We start from the raw sequence: 25154 nt of genomic DNA, 5'->3' as shown, positions 1-25154 counted from the left end.
AAAATATATTTTACAAATAATTCATTTACAGAAGTCATGCAAACTCATCTCAGGAGTCGACAAAGTGTTGTTCGGGACTTTGTATTGATTTATTGAGGAAATTTGAGGATGAAATGGGTTTCACATACGATTTGATTCGAGTTGAAGATCCAAAGTGGGGCACTATTGAGGTAAGTCGTATTTTAAAGGGTTGTCTAGAATTAGAGTTCCATTAAATTTAATCTAATTTACTTATTGTATTGGGTATCGAGATTTTGTTATCCAAGCAGCTTCTAGCCAACACTGCATAAGTATATATATAAATACTATTATTACCCATTTTAGGACAAAACATTTTAGCCTTCCATCTCCCCTTATCTTAAAACTCGCAAATCTGCAATATGAGGTATGGCTGAGGTGGAAACTAGTACATATTTCAGATATAATTCCCTAATTGCAGCCGTGGAGTACATTGTGCATAATAACTGCAATTTATCTGCCAAGTTGCGGAAAACAAGGACAAAAACAGTGAATTTTGAGAGCGCAAGGAAAAAGTGGTAGTAAGACTTATGATAATACACACCAAAGACCTTCCTTAAAATTAGCAGGATTATATATAATTTTGGAAGTAGAAAATGAATTACTGTTATAAAGAGATGACAGTTTACTTTTTAAATAATATTAGTCTACGGAAAATATTATAATTATATTTAAATTCATCAATATATATTATATTTTTAAAAGCATTTAAACCAAGATAGATGATCATTCGTACTTTAGATAAAGAATTTAGCACCACGTTCACCTATTAAATAATAAGTGTTGTTCCATTCCTAATTTCTGAACTGAGATTTTTCTTAAGATAAATCCGTTTTTTATGAATGAGATATTGGTCAGCGGTAGGAGTTTATTCATTTAAGAAATTTAATGTTTTCAATGGGACTCTATTTCTGAACAACCCTATGGGTATACTTATATATAAAAAAAAACCTATTCAATATATTTGTAAAAAAATCAATCCATTTTTACTACGGAAAAAAAATTAAATCGGAATATCGATCAATGAATCACATTCTTTATTTTCTCCTTAAAAGATAAAATTAAATGAATTTATCACGAAAAAAAGTTTTAACTTTCAGTAATTTTTTCTCTATAAAAACTACATAGAGTTTTTTTTTTTTTCATTATCTTACAAGAATAAATTTTACATACAAGAAATGAAGCAGTTGGTGTTTGTGGTACATTTATTACTATATGAAACACCTATTGAAAAAAATGAAATGAGTTTGATATTGATAGACTTGTGTCAAGGTAAATAATTTCAATAAAACCGAACCTTGATTATTGGATAAAATGTTACGCTTATAGATAACATTTTATATAAACTTAAAACTGTGTGATCTATAGCTTACTGCAAACATTTTTACTACTACTAAATATATCGTACTGCATATAACTGATGAATGTGGTGACATTCCTAAATTATGTGACCGTTAGACCCGTTTTGACGGTAAATTATTATGTGAACCAATTTGGAAAAGATAAGAAAATGGAACGAATGAGCACAGTTTTTTCAGAAAATGAACATATGAAGAAAATAAGTGAATAATTAAATTCTAAATGTTCATCAAAGAAATCTATTCTCTTAACTTCACTCTATGATTATAATGTATTACAAAAACTAATATAGAGATTAGCTAAGGCATTGTGCTTCATGTAGAAGGTTTTTTAACTATAATAAAAAAATCCTATTAAATTATAGAGTATCATCATCAAATTATAAGAAACCTGGCATACTCCCACATAATTTTTATTCTCACATGAGGGGAAACCAGCCTTATATAATTGATTTACAATAAATTTATGGCTTATAGAGTCAAAAGCCTTCTCAAAATCAATATAATCTTTATAAATTCTTTATTTGTTTTTCTAATCAATTCTATCTCATCTTGATCTGATCTTAGTACGTCCTCTGAGAGTTTTTTTTCATTAAAACATTTTGAGAGGTCGACTATATATGGTAAAACTTTCTTTAGAAGACTGTTCAAGATAACTGTTAGAACTTTGTAAGTTGTATCAAGTATTGTAATGGGTCTATAGTTATCAATGCAATAAGGATTTTTTTGGAATAAAAGTTATATTCCCATTATTCAGAAATTTGTGGATTACTTCCTCTTCTAATATTTCAACGAAGAATTCCTTGAGAATGGGGCTGAGAAGTTTTACTTGCAATTAGTAGAACTCAAGTGGGAGTTAAGAGGAACCTGGACACCAATTTTTTTATTTATTGTATAATTATTAATAAAATATTGAATTTCTTCTTTCGTTTTATCCTTGTACAAATCTTCAATTAAATGAACCAGTTAATTTTTTTTTATTTCGTCTCCCATTCACCCAGGGCTTTTAAGGTGGAGGGCATCATCAGTAAGGTGTTTGTTTCTTGCAAATGTAACAAAAAACCCAAGCCAACAAATTTGGAAGGTATAATCGAGGAAGAACTTGATATGTTAGCAAATTTCTACGACAATGGTCGTTATTTTGGACTTTTAGGTGCCTGTAAAAAATATATATATATGTGAAAAAAGTTTTGATTTTTACAGACAATTTTTTATATGATTGTTTTTTCTTTAACCTATAAGATTTTTTCGCAGCACCCGGTATAGGGATCGTGTTATTTTCAGTTATAATGTTTGTTTTTGATTGTCAGAAGTATCCCTATTGGGCTTTTTTTTTTTAAATAGGGGAAATTAAACAATCTATGCTGTATATGTGATTATTTCTTGATTCTATAATTCCATGGCAAACTGTACATCATTCTCAGCGGGGTTTATAATCGTTTATTCCGGTTTGGTAAACATTTAACGCACCTGGTTCCCAAAGTAGTATATATATAGACCCCTTGTCATGGGGGTTGATCTAGAACTATAGACATAAAGGGTCTATATTTAATATAATAAAAATTTGAGGGCTTAAGATATATAAACGGAGGTTTACAAATTAAAAGCAGGTCACAAAATAACGCATAACGTGAATTTTGTTCACATAATTCAATTCGTAAAATAATATTATAGATAACTTATGCTTAAATATTAATACCATTTAATATAATTATTTAAATGCTCATCTTAATTACGATGTGTTATGACTTCATGTTCAAGTAAAAACATGCACAGAAACAGATTGTCCTGGTAAGATCATATTTGAATAAGTGTCTATACCTGATTAGACTTGTACGGACTTGTGTGTTTGTGAATTATTGATGGCCACTAATGCTATGTACATTTTTATTCCAACTTATAAGTGAATTAAGGGAACTGCAATTGGTCATCCCGTCCAATTAATTGTTTCTGAGATATTCAATAAAGTTATTTCTTAATAATAGACTTACCTTCTTGAAACTTGGCGTTAAACTAAATATTTTGTTTCAATTAGTATATGTATCTATTTTGAGCCAATTTTGAATAGTGCTTTTTTTTAAATCCTTTATTAAAACACAAAGAAAAAAGATCTATCAAAATTTAATCAATTGTCATTCCAATGACCGGTAATAAAATATATTTTATAATATTATTTTAGCAGATAACTTATTTTAAACATTGCCTAGCAAAAGAAAATGTTAGCAATTTAGTGTTGATTATTTGAAAATCGGCTTCACTTATTCCTTTGGAATATAAATCCATACGTACATTATAGATTAGAAATCAATGAACGTGAAAACATAAAATTAATCCTGACTAATTAGAAGCAAAGTTTGTATAAATTGTTTTAAGAATATCAAACTCACACTCACCAAATGAATGATTATATATTGGATTCCCTTTTAATTTTATTTAAAAAATGATTTTCCTATTTTTGATTTGTTGCAACTAATATTCAGGTGCAACTTATAGATAAAAATTACGTGACGTCATCAATATTAATGTTGGCCATTTTTGGAGACCTAAAAACCAAGTATTATTAAATTAATAAACCTATTTTCATTAATATTATGAAAATAGTGAACTATTTGATGTTCAAATGGGACTAACAACATAAAATGACTTAAATCTTACGGTCATTTAAAAATATATCGATCTATTAGCTACTTTTATTATAATTATCACCATAACATGAATCAAAGACATGTTATTACATCTTTGCGTAATCTTATTTCCATATCAGTCTGTTATATTTACATTATTTTACAATGTGCAATTTCGAACATTTATGAAACTGATTATACAACAAGAAAAAAGGAATTTGTGTTATATGTGATATAACTTTGCATATTTTTATTTTCCTCAGTCAAGTTTAAGAGTATTTACATTTGACTATCATTGTATAATATCAAAAGGGATGAAAACTTTGTAAACAGAGCGGAAAAAGTGTTGTTTTTTTTGTTGTTTTTTTCAATGAGAAAAAAATATTTTATGAAAAATAGAAGTATATAGTTTTTAATGTGTACTTCCAAATAAATAAAAATCATTTATGTAATAGATTTTGGTGATGCATTGTATTTAGGCTCATATGAATCATTTGCTCGCACAAATGCACAAATTACAACTGTATATATATGTAGATTGTGTAAGTTAAGAGGAATAGCTCATTTTTACACTCCCAATGCCCTTATTTTCCCTTCTATAGTAATCTTCCATGTGAAGAACCCTTATTACAATGCGAGGCTGTATTTAATTTTTTTAAATAGTTTTTTGGGATATCGTAGTCAGTATTTGAATTTACACAGACTTGTAAAATATTGTAATTTTGAAGTGCAAAATTGATAAAGCAACAAAGGAATGGCGACAGTTAAATTCCCTGAGCAGAAAGTGATTCTTTGTGGTGAATATGGAGTGGGAAAGTCCTCATTGTTTCGGAGATTCACAACAGATACTTTCACAGACAAAAAATCTACACTTGGACTGGACCATTTTACCAAAACATACGCGAATGAACGTCTTCAAATAACACTTTGGGACACTGGAGGCATGGAGCGGATTGGCTCAATCACATCTAGTTACTACAAGTTTTCAAAAGCAGCTATACTTGTGTATGCCTTGGATTGTCCTGATACCTTTCATCTTCTATCCCAACATCTACTTGATATTGTCATGAATGCTGAAAATGCTATGATATTTTTGTGTGGAAATAAATTTGATTTAAAATCCAAAATACGAGTGTCTGATCATGATATGGCAATTTTCCATCAGCAGTGTCATAATTTGGTATCAGGTATTTATAAAATTTCATGCAGAACAGGAGAAGGGATTGAGCATATGTTTGAGGACATTGCTGTCAAAGTAGCAGAGTATAATAGATCACGAATGGAAATTTACGCATTAGAGAAAAATATTGGAATTGATATCAGTCGGTCTACATTAGAAGAAACTTATGATAAATCCTGTCCAAATTGTTGCAATAATTGATTATTACACAAGTCAACAAAAAAAAACATATAAAAATTATCTATACCATTTTTGTAGAACTTGTCATATTGATCATTAATCTCTATTAGTTTTTTCACATCAAATTTTGATTTTTGAAAAAATTTGATCTGAATTTTTAAAGTAGTTTGCCCTTTTTTATATGTAGGAGTCAACTTTAGTCTACAAAAAAAATCTTGAATTGACACCAAAGTTAGTCTGTCTTTCTCCATTTTTTTTGTTATTTTAATGTTTTTTTAATTGGTTAGATGGAGTTGCACTGATTAAGTATAAGTAAACATTATAGTATTACATTTTCTCCATCTATCCTAGAAACCTTTTGATGCAATCCATATACATAAAGTATGTTTTGCAAAATTTTATTTTACTTCCTAATATGTGTTTATATTTCACATTTAAAGTTTGAATCCTAAGACACTCCAATATAAATTTTTTTTAAACCTCAGAAAAGTGTTTAATAATCAAAAAGTTCGACTTGAAAATTCTTGAAATCTAGATTTAATACGGAAGAAATAGTTACAGATTCGTGATCAAGTCATAATTACTACTAGAATGAAATATAATACTTAAAAGATTTTTGACAAAGTATAATTTTGTTGACCTACGTTAATATCATCAATGTGTAGTAAATGATTGATTAAGAGATGAAAAAAACTTTTAAACAAATTATCTTTTCATATTTATACTCATTCATAGTCACATATGTAAACAAAATATATACTAATCTGTTTTTGATATTTAATTATGGTAAATAAATAAATAGATTTTAAAAAACTTTTCTTTGATTTTTTTTTTTGAAAATATAATGAAGGATAAATATTTTTTTCGTGAATTTATGGAACAATTAGGCACTAAAAAATATTATGTAAATTTTTTATTCTTAGAGTTTGTTTAAACCGTGAGTCATAACCCTTTCATATTCCTTCTGTGTACATTTTATATTATAAATTTCTCTAAAGGGAACCCTACATGATGGAACAAGTATCCTTAATTGAAAGATATGTATTACACTGAGTGACGAAATGGCTCAATTTTTACTATAGGATAATTACTATTGCCTTAATACTACAGATTTAAACAGCTCATTATCTTTTTTATATTTATTAACTTTAAAAATATTTTTATGGTGGTTAAAAAAATAAAAACCTTAATTTTCGTCTTGCCAGCCTCTGAAATATTTGTTTCAGAGGGGACAACGCCCCTTTTTCCCCAAAAATTAATTGACTCCACTGAATTGGAGTATTTATAACATATTAATTATCAAATTAAGTTTTTGCATAAAAAAATAAGCTTTTGAAGAATCAAAACTGATACTAATTCATGACATCAAGAAACAGTATTCATTATTCTTTATAACAGTGACGTCATATGCTATTTATTTGTCACCACCTATAACTCATTACAACATTTATAAGTAAGAATAAAGTTAACAAATACCAAATTATCTATAAAAAGTGAGGATATGACGTCATTGATAAGAACATGATGAAGTTAGAACCATAAGATCATACACCTAAATCATGAATTTTAAAAAAACTTCGATTTTCTAAGATATTACATTCAATTACAATACATATTTACATTTGGATTACAATATCTATAGATTAAGAATAACTATTAAAATCATTCCCTGAACCATGTATTACTTCCCTTTCAATCCTAACCCATGTACTTTCTTTGTGATTTTAGCCATCACAATTTCAAAATATTTTAATTTCTCCAATTTCTAATATAAAGGTCGGGGAAAAAGTAATTCCGTATTTCCCGCCCTATTTTTAACAAAGAATATCTTGTTCATTCTTGATAAAACAAACGCTTTTTAGAGAGTATTGCACTTGAACAGTTCAGTTGTGAATTATTTTGCGTCGAGTATAGAGGTCTCAAAGAAAGAAATTCGCCATATTTTACATTTTTAATACCTGAAAGAAAATTTGCAATGTATATGGAACCGACACTCATTTAGTTCATGTAACACAACAGTGGTTCAAGCTATTTTCCCCCTGCTCAATTCTGCCCTCTACTCTGAAAAAAAAAGACCATCTGAAGCTGGCAATCGAACCAAAGTGATCAACATTGGTGAATAGGAGGTTGCACACATGTTTGATGACGCGCTAGAAGTTCTATGAGTTTGGATGGGAATTTCTTATCCCTCCCCCACCCCTTCAGTCCGGAACTGACACCAGGTGACCACCACCTATTCCCGTCTATGGTCAACACGCATGGGGGTATAAATTTGGCCTCAATATAGGCCTGTGAAAATTGGTTGTCTGAGTGTCTTGCCAATAGGCACAAGGGTTTTTACGAGTAGGAAATTATGATGTTGGATTCTCGATATCCTAAGTTATTAAACAGAACGAGGCATACTTGGCTTAAGTCGGATGATTGTCACACTTCTTATAAAGCATTGAAATAAAGTAGAAAATACGAAATTACTTTTTCTCCAACCTAAAACAAAAAACCATTTTTCAATTCATTTTCAACATTTCGAATTTGTAAATTTCTTTTAACTCAAATAACTTCATATATAATTATGGTAGTGAGCTACAATTGATGCCAACATATTTGAAGTCATGTATGAAGTTTTACATTGGTGACATTTCTTCCAATTGGGTATTTTGTTGGATTTATACGTACAAGATTTTGATAACCTTTGCAATTTCCCTAATAATTAATTACCTAATCAATTTATCAAACGCAATAGTATACTGTAGCTTGAAGCTCAGTAGGTTAACCAAGTTTTCAAATTCTGCCATATCTGTGGAAAACTTATGAATATTTCATTTTCATACTTTGGAGTGATTAATAAGCAAAACGGATATATGTCTTCATTGTGTGTCAATAAGAACCACTCTATGTTACAGTTTTTCAAAAAAGTGTTATCCATCATGAAAAAATAAATCTTTGAGAATGAATAAAGTACAAGGCTGTATTTTTTGATATAATTTTCTTCAGATAGATCTTCGTCAAATTCTTGATTCTGAATTATTTTTATCGAGGATATTCTAGCAAGTTATTTTTATATTCAATTTGTAAACATGTATTTCATGAGCTCAATCAATTAATTACTTTTTTTATAGATGGTATCTCATAGCATTGCTCAAGAATTAAATAATAAAAATTAAAGCTTTGGAAAATAAAAATAACACATAGTTTATATATATCCCTCTTGTTAGGTCATATTTTTTACAACTCCAGAAATTATCTTTAATTTGTGTGGACGACACTCATAACCCATCGTTATCTTCTAAGACAATAATATATTCAAACGTTCATATACTTGTAAAAATGATGTAAAACAAAGACCACTTTATCGTATGATGGTCAGTGTTTTTTTTTGTATATTATGAAATAAAGTTTCAAACATATACCCACATAAATATTTTCTGAAAGAAAAAGAAAATATCCATATCTATTATTTTACAAGTTAGGTAAAAAAAGATTGCATAAACAATAAACTTTATATACATATCAAGTAAAAAGGAATAAATATATTTTTATACTAGAAAACAAATGGTAAAAAAAAACCAGTAGTGTGCACTATCATTTGCCATGGGAAAAATCAAAATCAAATTTTATTCCATTTTTTATGTATAAAAAAATGTGAAATTATTTTTGGAGAAGAGAGAAAAGTTATGGAATTATGTAATATATGAAAAAGATAAATATATCAGGAAGGGAAAACTACGACCTGCGGCCCCCATTTGGCCAGCAAAAAAACTTTTTATGTGAGTATATATTTAAATAGAAAATATGATTCATATTTCATACAGGAATTAAAACCTGTGCTTGACATACTTTCCAAATTGCAAAGGTCCCTCTGCCTAGCATTTTTTTCTTTGATATTACATTAAAAAAGTTTTTTCAGAAATTGATAATTATTCATGCTTGGCTATAACAGGTTTTTCATAAAATCAAAACTATTTTCCTATGTAAAAAAAATAATGGCCCAGTGAGGTCAAATAGTCTGGGGTTGTACGAGTATTGTTATTTGATAGAGGTTTATAATTTTTAAGTCCTGCTTATCAATATTAAAAAAAGTTTGAAACTCTTAAAAGCAGCATGATCAATAACATTGAAGTTAATTACCTCATTTTACTAATTAAATTAAAACTTTAATACACGAGAATAGTTTGCCATTAATCTTAATTTAGGACTAATTAAGTATATGATTCCTTTAAAAATTAGTAAAGATTGATTGATGATGATGTAATTAAGCAAAAATTATAGTACATGACAGATTTGGAGTCTGATTCACATGTGTCTTTAATATTTAGGGTGAGACTAGATGCTACATCTCTATTTTTAAATGTAAATGAATGAGAAAAATAAGTAGCATGTATTGATTCTAAGGAAATTGTTCCTTTTTTATGTATATAAAATTCAAATTAGACGATAATTCTATAGATGAGTGTTCAAAAGCTATAAAATTGCAATTGTTCTTGTGGTGACATTGAACGACGCAGAAATATATTTAAAATGTTTTGTACAATGTTATTTATCTACTTAATAAAAAATGTATTTAATATACATTTGAATACAATTAGAATATAAGATAATATTTGTACATGGAAAGTAATTTACTTCAAGTTGATATCTAACAAATAATGATAAAAGGTTATCTATTTTTGCCTTTACAAACTCACCACAAAAGCAAATGCAATGTTTGATACTTTTGAAACTAATTAATCGATTTTAGAGGTTAATTGTGGTCATTTTTTTGTACATAATTTCCATTGTAACACTAAATCTATCCTCCAAAAAGAAAAGGAAAAAAAACTTAAATTTATATATGGTGTAATTAACAAACACTTTGAAACTGTTTGACTCTTTTTATTTAATAAGTAGTAAATTTCACAGTTTTAATAAAGGTTTATCGATGTTTTGAGAATATCATTGTGAAAAATCAAAGGTTATTTTCTTTTATATATTATATTTGGCTTTTTCAAATACTAAACTTTTTTTTGAAAAAGTTTACCTACATTCGGTTAAACTATTGCTATAAATTAAGTATTTCGTTTTTGAATTTACAGCATGGAAAATGGAATGGACTCATGGAAACTTTAGTTAATAAAAAAACGGATTTAGTATTGAGTTCTCTAAAAATCAATGCAGAAAGAGAAGCCGCTGTGGATTTCACAATACCATTTTTGGAATCTGGAATTGCCATTGTTGTAGCCAAGAGAACAGGGATAATATCTCCGACAGCTTTTTTGGGTATGTGTGATATTACCAATCAACAAATTTTTGCCATTAGATTTAGATAGTGTGTTTATGATTGCTTATATCCCTAAAAACACGAAAAATACCTTTATAACATTAAAATTTTGTATTTGTGCACTACAGTGAGCAACATTTTATATATTGTCAACATACATAAATAGTTTAATATTATAAAATACTTTTTCAGTCAACAAATCTTAAACTACTTTTAACAAATAATAAACTTAAGAAACTTTCTTAGAAAATGTAGCCTTGGCCTTTCAAATATTTTCAGATTTTAACAAACATTTTCAGTTGACAAAAAAAACAACAGAGACAAAACAAAATGAAACATGCTAATAAATAATAAACAGGCACACTATACGAGCATAAAAACTACAAAGTGTTAGAAATATTTCAAAACACTCCTGTACACCTTTACAATGTTTAAAACTCTCCTAGTGAAGCCTTAAGAAGTACAAAATATGATGTGCTTTTGTAAGGTCAGCATTAACTTTTTACTGTCAGTCCCACTAAAAAAGGTTAAAAAGTCATCACTCTGGAGTTCGCAACCAAAACAGTCATCTAAAACCGAAAGAATGTATCTATGTATTATATTTAAAACAGAAAATTCTCACAAAAAGTGTTTGGTAGTCTCCATTAAACAGCAAAAAAGGGCAATTTCCACGTTTGTCTTCATAAAATTTACTTCAACTCCCAGAGTAACGGATAATTTAGGCTAAGTAAACCATTTTTCTGCAGAAGTTAGATTTTTATTACTACAGTCTCCGATAAATTTGGGTATGTTTTTTAAATTTTTCCTTGTTTCATATGTTCAATAAAAGGATTTTGTGTAGGGGATTGTGTACACTATCTTAACCATGATACTGAAATCGTAGTTAACTTTAATCTGAATGCCACAATTGGTCTTTGGACTTCAACTTTCTTGGGAAATATTGAATAATAGTGTCATAAATATATTTTGTTTACAAAAGATAGTTATATAGCAGCGTCAGCAACAATTTGTTATCATGGTTTTTAACTTCTATAGGATATAAACAATCATTCACCGGCATCTCCTATTCCAAAGATAGTTCATAACCCTGCATAATTTCTTTTGAGCCTTCGCAGAATCCCTCTAGTCTTGAAGAGCAAATGGAGAGTGCCTTCTAAATTTTGAACATTCCATTGTAGGGATTACTTTTATAATTTTGTCCATGTTTCATAAGAAACTTACTGAGATGATTGCTCCATAAATTATCATAATTCCAAAGTTGACCAATACAATAGAGATTCAAAGCTGAAAAATCAATAAGTGATAGGTCACCTAATTTCTTGTAGTTTTGTAGTCTTTTTGTGGATAAATTTCTTTTTTTACTTAATTGAAAAAATTACTTTCAATATGACACATTTTCGTTAAAATATCAGCTTGAAAAGGAGTAACGCGTAAAATGTTTATAACTTTTGGTACATGCGATTACTTTATCTCACATATTTAAAGTACACAAATTAAAAAACTTTACAGCATTCCTCATTTTAGAAATGATGTCATCCTGATTCATTTAAACATTTTTTTTCTCCTATGCATGACCCACGCAGTTTTATTTTTCCAGAGGTCTTACAAAGGGTCCATTCTTTTTGAAAAAGTTCTTACTATGGAATTAAAACTTATGTATTTTCTGCATTAATTTCAAGGCCAGAGATTATGTTTACAAGATTTTCAAGTTTGAAGTGGAGTATCAGTAAAATTTAAAGTCAAGTCATCTGCATAACATAACTATTTTAAAATAGAAGTTGAAGAATAAAAACAATGATTTTTTTTCATTTTGATGGATATTTTGAATCAAAAGGTCGATGAATAAAATAAAAAGTATTTCAGAAGAAGGGTCTCCTTGGTGCACGCCTCTTTTGTTGTAAAATAAGCATTTTTGTGTTCCGTATTAGAACCATGTTTGAGTTCTGAACAGTATAACTCCAACCATTCGAATCATATGGTCTTCAAACCCCTTCTTGTAAAGCCTTTGGATAATATATTTGTGTGATAGGGTATTCAATGTTTTATCAAAATCAATTGGCATCAGCGATACATTATTTTCAGAATCTAATAGGGTTAATATAGTAAAAGACACATTGTCCATTATTTTGCCTTTAAGAAAACCATACTGAATAGTATGCACTACTTTCTTTAAAAATATACTAAACCTATTAGCCTGAACGTAGGAGAAGATTCTGTATATTGCCTTTTGTACTGTTAAGGGAGGCAGGTTATCTAAATATCTGCAATCTTTCAGGGGTTTTGGAGTTAAAAAATATAAATGTCAGATGCAAAACTAGTAATATATACCTTGACATAATTTGTTCATAAAAAAAAAAGAATTGGAGAATATTGGTTTGAATATTTTTTTAAAGAATTCAAAAGTAAATCCGGAGGGCCAGGTGTTTTATTTTACTTAAAGTTATTGGTAATAGCTGTGTTTATTTTCTCAATATGACATTCAATGACATTGTTCTCTTCTTCAGACACATTGAGAGAGGTATGCATTTATCTAACATTGTCACAGTAAAAGTTTACATTGTTAATTTCACATTTAGAGCATTTACTCTTTTTCCCCATAGTCAAATTAACCATACAGTTTCGAATACAATCTTTCAATTTCATTACATTTAATTTTTGGATTTTCAGAAATTTTGCCATCCGTTTTAAATATTGATATATTTTTGTTAGCGTTTTTTAATTCTGTTGATGTAGAAGTTGTAATCTTGAGTGTGATAAGTCCTCAATATTGTTCAGTTTTTAGCCTTATTCTGTACAAAAATGCTTTTCTCTTAATATAAAATGGAGTTGTGGGTTTTTTTTTTCATTAGTAATGTTCTCTGAAGTATTTAGACGTCTAATTAATTTTTGTTATCTTCTGACTCCAGCTTTTTGGTATATTTTTTCAATTTTTTTGAGCATTTCCTCAAACTCAGGAAAAATATCTCCTATATTGTTATAATTGCCTTGGTGCATTCATATATACTTATAATTTCAATATTATCATAAGGGTCGTCTAATTAGAAAGAGTTATCTTCCATGATTGTTTAATTTTAATTTCCTTTGAAGAAGTGTCATTTTGGACAAAAATGTATTTATGGTCAGATTAATGTGTTTCTATCACACTGTATGACTTTAATGATTCTTTAAAGAAACCTTTGAATAGAACAAGATCTATATGATACTGGCCTCGAAAATTTGTCTAAGGAGGAGACAAATGCATGTAATTCCCAGATTGGCTACGAGCGTCAAGAAAACCATGGGATGCAATAATTGAGTTAAATGGTTTAGGATGGCTCTAGGATGAGAATTTTCCGTAGGTGTTGTTGAATCTGAGCTTGATATTAAAATCCCCTGCTATTATAGTAGGTCTGCTGGTATTATGGACAAGAGTTTGGAACTAAAAAATTTGGGAATATCATTATTATTTGGACCAAATATTCCTATAATATCAATTTGAGTGTCCAAAAAGGTGCATGTTGCCTTTATGAGGTTTCCGTCTTTCAACCGAAATTCTACGTCTAGAGACATTAGATTTTTGATCTCCTCTTTTTGGATTCACAAAGTCACTATTAAAAGATGCATAACAGTGGTCAAACAAAAAAAATTCTAAATTACATCGGGTATCACACAATACAATTATGTTGGGGATATCTAGGAACTTCAATAGACGGGACAGATTAAAAACCAAATTTTTACTTTGGGACGAACTTCTTGTATGACAAGAAATAAGTTGTTCCTTCTTCTTGACATTATCTTGAGATAACAATTCCCTTTCATACTCATCTTGAGTCACATTTTTGTGATATTTAACCTGAACTGCTTTATCAGGTGATTTAGTGAGAACATCAAAAATGTAGGATACCTGAGCCTCAGCTACTTCATCAATATCACTAAAACAGTTGCTATTAACCTCCTTGAGTGTTTCTAAGGATATAGGAACACTTTATATGGAGTATTAGCATTTTTATTTATCGGTGTAGAAATATGCTTCTTTCCATTTGATTCATTTATCTCAATTATAGCTCCAGATAAATCTCTTTCTCATAGAAAAAACACCTGTTTGGATAAGAAGACATCTATATTCAAAAATCTGAAGCCTTTTGACAGAGCTGTTAATTCTGGAATGACCAAGTGGAAGCATTTTTGACACTGCTGGCTGACTCCACTAAATCTTAAGTTAACAAAGTTGTCATCAACAAAAATAATTTGAGACATATTCGACGGGTCACCAATAACCTCAAAGATATAGTGATGATCTCCAAAGAGACTTGTAGTTTCTGAACTTTTTTTCAGGTTCACTATCATCTGGGCTAGGTTCTGGGTAGGAATTATTAACTTCAAAAATCTTCCTATACAATCTTCAAGTATTTTTTTCATCAACCTCTTCAAGGTGTTGACTGCAGTAATTTTATATTTCTTCCTGATATCAAGTTCAATGTTTGCAATGTCTTTTACCATCATGTATACGGATTTCACTTGATTATTGGGACCTTCAGTTTTTTGTGACAAAGCTTTTTAAGCTCTTGCAAACGGGGACGCAGGTCCGTTGCAGTTTTCTATAAAAAGATGTATAGCCAAAGCGTGTTTGAGCACTGGCTATTTCATCCTCTGTAAAACCAAAATGAAGAACAGTATTGAACACTTCTATAAATTACATGTTTACTTTATTGAATACACGATCATTTCCTAATCCAATTAAACAGATAATAAACGTTTCGCACCTAAACGTAAAGCTTAGATTAATTTTTTTCACGATATCGTTAATATTCTTCTCGCTTTTTGATAAAGCTTTTGCATACGACATTGTAGTCTTAATTAAAGTGAGATTGTTGCAAGGAGGTCGGTCATTAAGATTCTGATTCATAATAAGTGTCTATCACTACTTTCCTCCTCAATGTATAAACAAGTAATATAATAATGATATCATTATTACAAACGAAGTAAAAACCCCTCACTATAAATAATTGGGATATTATAAAAAAACTATTTTTCAAAAAAAAAACAATCGATTTATAGACTATTAAGACAATTTTTTTTTACTTTTTCTAATTAAAAGCAATTAAAAACAAACCATTATAACCCAAATGCAGAAAAAGGTCAAATTTTGTTGCCTAGTGTAATATAATCAGTAGAGAAGTGAAAATGTTAAAATTTTTAGCCGTAAAAGTTACAATCTACTTTGACAAGTTTAAATATTTACTTTTACATGTTGACTGTATATTTTTTATTATCATTAATATATAGAGATTACATACTTAACATATATAAACATACATTTTAGCTCATAATTAGGTCTGTATAAATAAATTATCCTCCTTGAACAATTATGATATTTGAGACAGATAATTATTAAAAAAATACTGGAGTAAAATACATCTTAGATTGAATTTTTAGAAATTAATTAAAAAGATGACTTAAAATGCATGACTATTAAATTAAAAAGGAACAAAAGTTTGAAATTAATTAAGCAAATGAAAACTATTAGACTAAAAAAAGAATAATAAAATAAATATGTGAAGTTGATTCATTTTGAAATTTTATAAAATTACGAACCAATCGACGAAGGAACATTAAACTTTCACCCTAACAAGAGAAATATTGTTTGGTTAGATCTCCCTGAAGTTCAACCTAAAACTTGATAAAAGGATTAATATCTTGCAGCACCTCCAATCATTATAGCTCTGAGATTTTCTACTTTGATGGGCTCTGCAATAGTTATTTTTTCTGCAATCAAACTTTTGCATTTGAAATAACAGGTTCCAATATTCGGTTATTAGCATTACAGTATTTCGAAGGTATTCCAAAGAACATTAAAGAGGCAACAAACTTCTCGGTAATCCTTTAGATTGTACAGTGGAATAAACTCCCTTACAATTTTGAGAGTCAGGCAACCGGCAAAAGCCTGAATTATCACATCAAAAATTTTAAAACAATCCTTACAGAGTACGTTTAAATAAATGCAGCCTTCTGACATTTGAGATTGGGAGTTAAATTTTTACCCATCCTTTTTTTTTTTTTTGTATTTTTTTTTAGATTGAGATTATCATTTTATTTGTTCAATCAAAAAATAAATCTGGTAACTCCAGTAAATATCCAAATATCATTTTAGTCACTAGCCATTGCAAATATCGTGAGTTGTATTAAAAAAAAAAATCAATAAAGCTTCAAATTATAACCTTTATGGGTCTAACTTATTTCTAAAGAAAAACTTTGGTGAAGTTTAAATAGTTACTTGTACCAATAGATTGTATCCTTGCACACATAAAAAATCAACGCAATTTCACTTTTCTAGTCATTATATTACACTACTCAACAAAATCTCTAATTTGTTTCTTGTTCTAAAATTAAGAATAAGTGCATTTTTTGTGCAAGTAAATATTAAAACTTTTACAAGTAGATTGTTCAACTGTATTCTTGTGTGCTTAAAAATGAGCGCATATTCACTTCTCCAATAATACATATGACAACACAAGATTCTGTTTACCATAGCATGTTACCACTTTTGTACATATGTTTTGTTTTTGTCTATCAATAAGTCGGATATAAACAAAAATTATTATACATTCACCATAAGGAGTCTATTATAAGATACCTTAAGACGTAAGTATACATATGTATCGATGTATGTAGATTTTATTTATCTCATATACAGTTGCACAGCATACATATATCTACTGATACATTAAATTAATTAAAAAACTTCAAAAAAGTTAACACATAGGTATAACTTACATACAAATATACTCGTATAAATTAATTTAAAAAAAAAAAACACGTTGTAAATCCAAATTTGTGGAATGTATTACAAGATATATGAAGAAAAGTTTATATACAGGGTGAGGACTAAAAAAATAAGAATGTTTTTCTAGGACGTCTAGCTTCAGTTCTAAAAATCTGACAATTTTCTACTGTCCACCATTCAAAAGAACTGATACAAAGATACAATTTGATGTTTGTTTTGTTTATGTGCTATTAAAAATGTCCGACAAAAAGCAAAATGGCAGAGGGTGTGCTATTTCCTCTGCACACAAGTTAATCCCAAGGAAATCTCAGCCATGGTCTAGGTGTCTCTGATCATCGTCTACAGCACTAGGAACTACTCCGACACAGTCTTTTGGAAGCCTAGAAGCGGAGGTCATAACAGGAAGAGGAGTGCCGAGTTCGTGGCCATGATCAAGGAGAAAATTGAGAAGGCTCTGAAGAAATCCATGAGGAAGATGGTGAACTAGATGGAAATCGACCTCAATAACATTATGAAGGCAATCAATGAAAACCTGGGCCTGAAGAAAAATGTCCAGACCCCGAGGTATCTGCTGACCGATTCCATGAAGGCAAAAAGGCTGGGGTGGGTGAATAAAGTGCTGTCATTCTTCAAGCAACACAGCGACACCATCAATATTTACTCCTACCCGAATATTTTCACAGAGAACGCTGTTCTGAACAAGAAATATGATCTCTTATGGGCTGAATCAAGAGCTCAGGTCTTGGGAATCTTTAGGAGTAAGCATCCAGCTCAGGTCATGGTCCTTGGCGTCGTGGCGCCCGACGACATCAAGGTGTCTCCTTACTACTTTTATGCCAACGAGAAAGTCAACATGGACGTCTACTACAAGGTCCACAAGTTCTATATGTTGCATGGTTGAAGATCATTTTCTCCGAGGGACAACTATGTTTTTAAATAAGACGACACCCCAGCACATAATTTGCACAATAAATATATGATTTTAAAAATGAAGGCACTTAAAATGGCTTGCCCATTAATGAAAACAATAAAAGCCAAATCAGTACCATGGTGGACAAAACATCTTGCCAGCTTGAGATACAAACTTGAACCTAAGTGGTGTTATAGCGCAAATAGGGAAGAGTACATAAAAATAGAAAATAAATATCGCAGAGCACTCAGAAAAGAAATAAAAGATTGACGGAGAGACATTTCTGTAGTAAAGCTGAAAGTTTTAAAGATATTGCAAAACTGATCTGAGTTCCGAAACCAATCGAAGACTCAATTGGCCTCCTCGAAACAGATAATGGATACTCACAATTTTATTCTCCATCCCAAAAAATACTGATATAAACTCCTTTCCTTCACTTCAGAATCAATAGCACCTATGATATACCATTGCAAGAAACCAAATTGGCATCGACCTGGGGAAGTTAATAGAGTCAAAGGATCATTCAACTCCTTCGACCTATTTAAAAGTTAAGTACCAGATAAACTTTAACCAGTTGTAATACAAAACTCGGGACAACTTAATATATTGCATCTCTGAGCTTGCTTTACAGAGTGAAGTTTACATGAGAAATGCAACACGGGTGTAGTATGGGCTATCACTCGATATAACATGTCAATTTATTAATCATCATTAAATAACGAAGCATCAGTCTTCCAGACAGAAATCATTGCCATCGCACAATCAGTAGTAGTCCTTCTTAACAAAGACAAGCCATCAAAAAACGTAATATGGAAATCCAATTCTAAATCGGCAATTACTGCTATTTTAAATCTGTTTACAAAAAGTGATATAGTTAATAAGAAATATTAAACATCAGAAAATGTGAAATGAACATATTTCTGGATTGGTGCAAAGGGCATTCAAATATTTCACGAAACGATTTTGCAGACTATCTTCCAAAGAGTGATACTAAAAGTCGAAATCTTTTGTGTATTAGAGGGCCTCTTAGCCACATAAAGAAGTTGGTGGAGGATGTCTTCTTCATGCAAGCAAAGGATGTAGATCTTTGTATTTTTAAATTTACTAAATGTACAAAAACAAAACAAATTATTGATAGTAACTATAAAATTAAGTAGGACTTAAGATCAACTTCTGCTGTAGTAGCACGTTTACTCCTTTGTGTGGTCATATTCCTTGCCGTATGTATGTATAGTTTTGTAATGTATGCATATCTGTACTATTTCATACTTTAGTATGTATTTACTATAGTAAACAGTCATAAATTCTTAACTAGCTTAACTAGTGCAAGGGATATCTTAAACAATGTTTCTTATTTTCTAACAATTCAAAATTTGAAAGCTGAAATTAAACGCTTAATGCAGTTGCACCCTCAAAATAGTTGGCCGTTATATAAGCTTAACTGTTTGTTATTTATATTGACATCAAAGTCAGATGTACTAATTTTCTATTTTTTGCAACTCCATCTGACGAATAACTAATAATTGCTATGCACGAACCAATGTAAATTATGTTACATACTCTTTTTTTAAAGAAAAAACCGAAGCAGACTAAAAAATATAAATAATAAAATCAAAAGTTTCAATATCTCATCTCGTTTGTGAAAGCAAAATTAAGTAGGACAACTTTTCCTTGTTGAAAAAAACAAGATAGAATTAAAAGGCATGATAAAGTATTGTTTATAAAATATATTTTTTTCCTTTTTTAGAACCATTTGATACCTATTCATGGATGTTAGTTTCTATGGTAGCTATACAAGCATCTGCATTTTCCATATTCTTCTTCGAATGGCTTTCACCATCAGGATATAATATGCAGGTATACTTTGTAATTATTCTAATAAGTTTTGATAAATTCAATTATGTAAATATTTCTCCTTTAAAAGGTTGTGCCATCCAAATCAAATCATAGATTCTCATTAGTTCGAACATATTGGCTTGTTTGGGCGGTTTTATTTCAAGCTTCTGTTCAAGTTGATTGTCCAAGAGGACTTACTGCAAGGTAAGAATAATGTTAGAAATATCAGCTTAATATGTGACCAAGTAATATATATAATAGCAATAATGAATTTTCTGAAAATTGAGTTCAGGATTACATTTCTTCTTATATATATTTTTTTAACCCCATTATTATTTATTTCAAAATAAAATGGTATACTTTTGAACATAACGAATAAATGCTAAAAATACACGACAGAACATCGTTACTTTAAATTTAAAAAAAAAACAAAAAAAACAGTACCATATCAATGATATCCTAAGCTGAAGGAATAACGAGATAGTAGGTCGGTCATTAAGTTTATTCCTAAACAAAAAAAACCACTTTTCCTGAAACTTATGTATAAATGAAATTATTTTTCAAACGACTTACCAAGAACTGTAGGAATTAATGACTTATTTGAAAGTGTAGAGTAAACGACAAGAAGGACTTTACTAATGATTCGTTCGATTTTGTTGAATTTTTATCGAAAAAAATTAACATCCCCCAACAAGAAGTTTTGAAGATCGATGTTTGAAACGAAGCCTTCAAAAGCCCAGCAGTCATGTTTACCACCGGATTTTCTTTCAAACATTCGTAAAATAAATGAAAATAACTACATTTGAATTTTTAATAAGAAATTAACTTTTCATAGGATGAAATTAAATTGATAAAGGAAGCATATAATTATGAAATCATTCAATGTACGATTTTTCAGCAAATATTTTTTCTCTGAGAATTTCACAAGCCACATGACCTCTTAGGGGGAGGTGTCCGGCTTGAAGCCAAGTCCATCTTTGTTGAAGCAGAGGGACCAACTTAAACCGTCGTAGACATGAAAAATAGGATCCAATATACGTCACAGGGAACATTGAATTAAAATTAGACAAGATAGAAAAATGATTAACATCTTTCCTTCCTTGATGATAGAGTGACTATTTATTAAAAAAGTCATGAAATAAAATATGAAACAATTTATTTTATGAAAACATTAATAGACTTGACGATTTTGAAGAAAATGTCATTTGACAAATATCTATAAATATGTCAAAAATAGACAATTTGAAAATATTTTGTTTTCAAAAAAAAAAACCGTCAAAAGAGTCCGGTATTTTTATAAATCTATGAAAGACCTTTTGATATTTAACCCCAAAAATCCAGGGGAAACAAAATCTCCGTATTGTATCAGATATAGCCTAATACAAATGATTTACATGAAATATAATGTACAGTTCTCCTTTTCTTGCTCTGTGTAAAGAAAAAAACACAGTTTCACAATTAGAAAGCAATAAACAATGGTTGCATTTCTTTTTTCTTCTTTCAAGTCTATATTTAATAGGATGTGGGGGTGTTAACATCTCCCTCGTAAAGAAAAAGTATTACCTATCTTCAGTGTAAATTGTTTTATATATACATATATTTAAATATATTTGAAACATTTTTCTTGCTTTAATGCTATTTTAATGTTGAAGGTTCTCCTCTTTATAGCAGTAATTCATTTTCTCCCCCACAAATCATATAAAAAGACAGTTGATAATAACACAAGTCTTTATTCAGGTGTACCCTATATTGCACTCTCGCCTTTTCCTTGTCCTCTTACAGAAATCACATTGCTATGTATCAGTACATGCCTTCTGAACAAAACAAAAATAAAATTGATATGGGTATATATATAATAAATTACACGTAGAACATATATGAACATAGATTGATAACACATTATTTATTCCTAATATACGTATAAAGGTACTTATTAATGATATTGTAACCAAATATCACTTATATTTACAGAATTTAGTTTATGGGAGGGAGAAAAGTGTATATTGTGTTATTGATTATAATCATTCATACAAAATAGGAAGATATGTTATAATCAATATAATCACATCCTTAATGAACTACATATAAACATCAACAACAACAAAGTGAGTTAAAACCCAGATATTATGAAGAGAGTTGTATAAAATATGACCTTAAGTAGTGTGATATTTTATTCTAGTTGGCAATCATTATTATTTAACCGAAAGAACATTTTTGTAAATAGGAATTATTAGTGTTTGTTTCCATAAATGAGAGAGAGTAACAATGGTGGGTGGTTATAAGGTTAATTCCTTGTTGGACTCAGAGTAGAATTGAGGGTGGACATAGGGTAATGAGTCAAATTTCAGGTGATTCATAATTCATTATCCCTACAGAATCCTAGTTACTTTTTAATTATGATTGCTTGGCAATCACATTAAAATGTCACAAAGGTTGTATTTTGGTGATAAAATTATAGACCTCACAAAAATTATAGTATTTTCCATTCCTGGACATTTTATTAAATATTTTTTTGTAATGTTTGCAAAAATGATCAAGTTATTGAGGGCATTTTTTTAAAGTTTTCCTAGTACAACAAACATCTTGGTAGGCCTGTTGAACACAAACCTACCAAGATTTGCAATACCAATAAATGCTATAAACTACTTTTTTTCAGAGCTCCGGTGTTGGAGTCAGAAAACGGAGAATTTGTACGAATTTTGACTACAAAAATTATTATAATTTATGTAAACACAGTGTAACTATAATTCTAAGGCTTATATTGAGTATTTCTAAAGTTATTTTCTAAATGGTTATAAATTAAGTACTATTAATTTATGAAACTTTTTGAGTTATGGGTAGTAACTACTATTAATTTATGAAACTTTTTAAGTTAACTAATTTATAAGTTTATTTTACTAATTTTACACATGCTATATAGTCCATGCAATCACAATTCCCAAACACTTTTAAAGTCAAAATTATTATATTGGCTAGAGCATAGCCTCAAACTATTCTAAATCATTAATTAGACATGTAAATAGTCAATTTCATCAGAAAAAAGTGTAACATTGCAGTGAGATGCTGTATGTATTGCCGTTCCTCGAAAACTTATGAAAGTATTTGCAATAGATAGATTTTGATCCATTATCATTTATATATCTTAGACTCCAAATATTTTCTTTATACATAGCATAATTATTTACTACCTAAAGCTATTAATTAAATCTATATGTAAGTACTACAATGACTCAATAGTACTTATATTGCCTACAGGACATATTATTTAAAAATAATAATGTGTGTTGGAATCAGAGTCGGTGAGATTCAAAATACTAGAGTCGGGCATTTTATTAATCTAATACGCAGCCCTGCGTTTATTTCTTTATTATTATTTTTTTTGCAAAATTAGTATAAAACAGTTTTTTTTTTTAATTTTCGAAGGATTTTAGAATTAGCCATTTTTTTACAACAATAAAAGATGATGTATATATGTTGGTGTGTTATTTGAAGTTTACAGCACTTTTTTTTTCTAATTCATAATGTTAATAAATTTTCAAGAAAAAGAAACTTGTCTCAACCAACACAATATAACATGGATATATATAGGATTAGTAAGATTTAATTGATTTTGTCTCAATTAGAGAAAGAATAATATAACAATATTCTGAAATTCTCAAGTTTTCTCAAAAAAAACATTAAAATTTAACACTAAGAATATATAAAATAATATATCAATAATAGTTACTAGTACATCTATATATTAATAATAAAATAACGAAATATTTTCCGTTTGCAGGATCGTAACCTTACATAAATTCATAAATTAACTTCGACTTATGTTACAAATTTGACCCTTTGATCCAATTTCGAGATTTTGAGTTAAAGTTATGTTATTCAATGCAAAAGTTATTGACAAGCACGAAATCTTCAAAAACTGAACATTGATAAAAAGTTGCTTTTATTTCTTTATCATTCACCAACTCTGAAAAAAAATAAACGTGGATAAAAAAAAATATAATTTTTTAATGTGTTTTTTAAAATAATGAGTTTTATTAACACATTTACAGAGTGAGTACTGAAATAAATTACCTTATTTAATCTTCCAAACACGAGGCATTATGAAAATAATTCACAAAATGAGTTTAATTAAAAAAATTACCATTTTTTTTTTCATTAAAGACATATATAATCAAATAATTTATTAATATTGTTAATATTTTTTTTAATCGGATTTTGTTCCCTTTTACCAAAAAAATTTACATAAGATTTAGATAATTATGTTTTGTATTTTTTTATAAAGGTTTATGTCTAGTGTTTGGGCACTTTTTGCTGTGGTATTTTTGGCTTTGTATACTGCCAATTTAGCTGCTTTTATGATTCCTCGTAAAGAATATCACGATCTTTCTGGACTTGACGATAGACGGGTAAGTACATTTGTAGGCTTGCACCAGTTTACAATTTTTCTGTTCAATGGCTCAATCCTTAATAATTTTTTCTTCAGTTTTTTAAAGACGATGTTGACTAAAGATCAACTTTTGTTCAAACTTAGTTGGTAAACAAAAAACTTTGTCCCTAGTGAGATGATATTTTTGAGATAGCAAAGATGACGTCATTTTAAACTTTTTCTCAGGAAGAATGTATTTTTTTCCTCCTTTTCAGAATTCATCATGTAAATTCATGGAGGTTACGAAACTAGTTAAAGAGTTATAACAATGATATATTCAGTGTTGTTAACAATCAATGAAGTGTTCTTACAGTCTTATAAACTTGTTAAAAAAATCATATAGTCATTGTTTCGCCACATGATAATTAGTTTTTGTCTTAAAGTAAAATATGTCATTGTAGATCTTTAAAAAAAAAAAGGAGCCAAGAAATTAAAAGCTTTACATTAACACTCTTCAAATATTTTTTTAGTTGATTGCTCATTTTTTTCTGCTCAAGTGCAAAAAAAGGAACAGAATAGATGAGCAGTGCTTATTTTCGTTCAAGTTCCAATCCTGTGTTGTGTTGTATGATATTAAAGATGTAGAAATGTAATAATAAAATATG

General features: G+C 29.1%; 2 protein-coding genes across 2 annotated transcripts in view; both read left to right on the top strand.

Annotated features, from left to right (window-relative positions):
- The window catches only part of LOC121115632 (glutamate receptor ionotropic, NMDA 2B), a 119319-nt gene that overhangs the window by 91233 nt on the left and 2932 nt on the right, over window positions 1–25154 (top strand). The window contains exons 9-13 of the mRNA XM_040709714.2: window positions 32–170; window positions 10430–10613; window positions 20035–20144; window positions 20212–20327; window positions 24406–24529. Coding sequence (XP_040565648.1) covers window positions 32–170; window positions 10430–10613; window positions 20035–20144; window positions 20212–20327; window positions 24406–24529 — 673 coding nt within the window. The remainder of the gene's footprint in view (window positions 1–31; window positions 171–10429; window positions 10614–20034; window positions 20145–20211; window positions 20328–24405; window positions 24530–25154) is intronic.
- On the top strand, window positions 4505–7480 carry LOC121115638 (ras-related protein Rab-30-like). Its single transcript, XM_040709731.2, has one exon. The coding sequence runs from the start codon at window positions 4755–4757 to the stop codon at window positions 5379–5381; it is 627 nt and encodes a 208-aa protein (XP_040565665.1). The 5' UTR covers window positions 4505–4754; the 3' UTR covers window positions 5382–7480.

Source organism: Lepeophtheirus salmonis, chromosome 1 (genome assembly GCF_016086655.4).
Source record: "Lepeophtheirus salmonis chromosome 1, UVic_Lsal_1.4, whole genome shotgun sequence".
Taxonomy (NCBI): Eukaryota; Metazoa; Arthropoda; class Copepoda; order Siphonostomatoida; family Caligidae; genus Lepeophtheirus; species Lepeophtheirus salmonis.
This window is presented reverse-complemented; position numbering and strand designations above follow the sequence as displayed.

What these genes read in the sequence shown, in the direction of transcription:
- LOC121115638 (XM_040709731.2), top strand. Translation starts at nt 4,755, where the DNA reads ATGGCGACAGTTAAATTCCCTGAGCAGAAAGTGATTCTTTGTGGTGAA.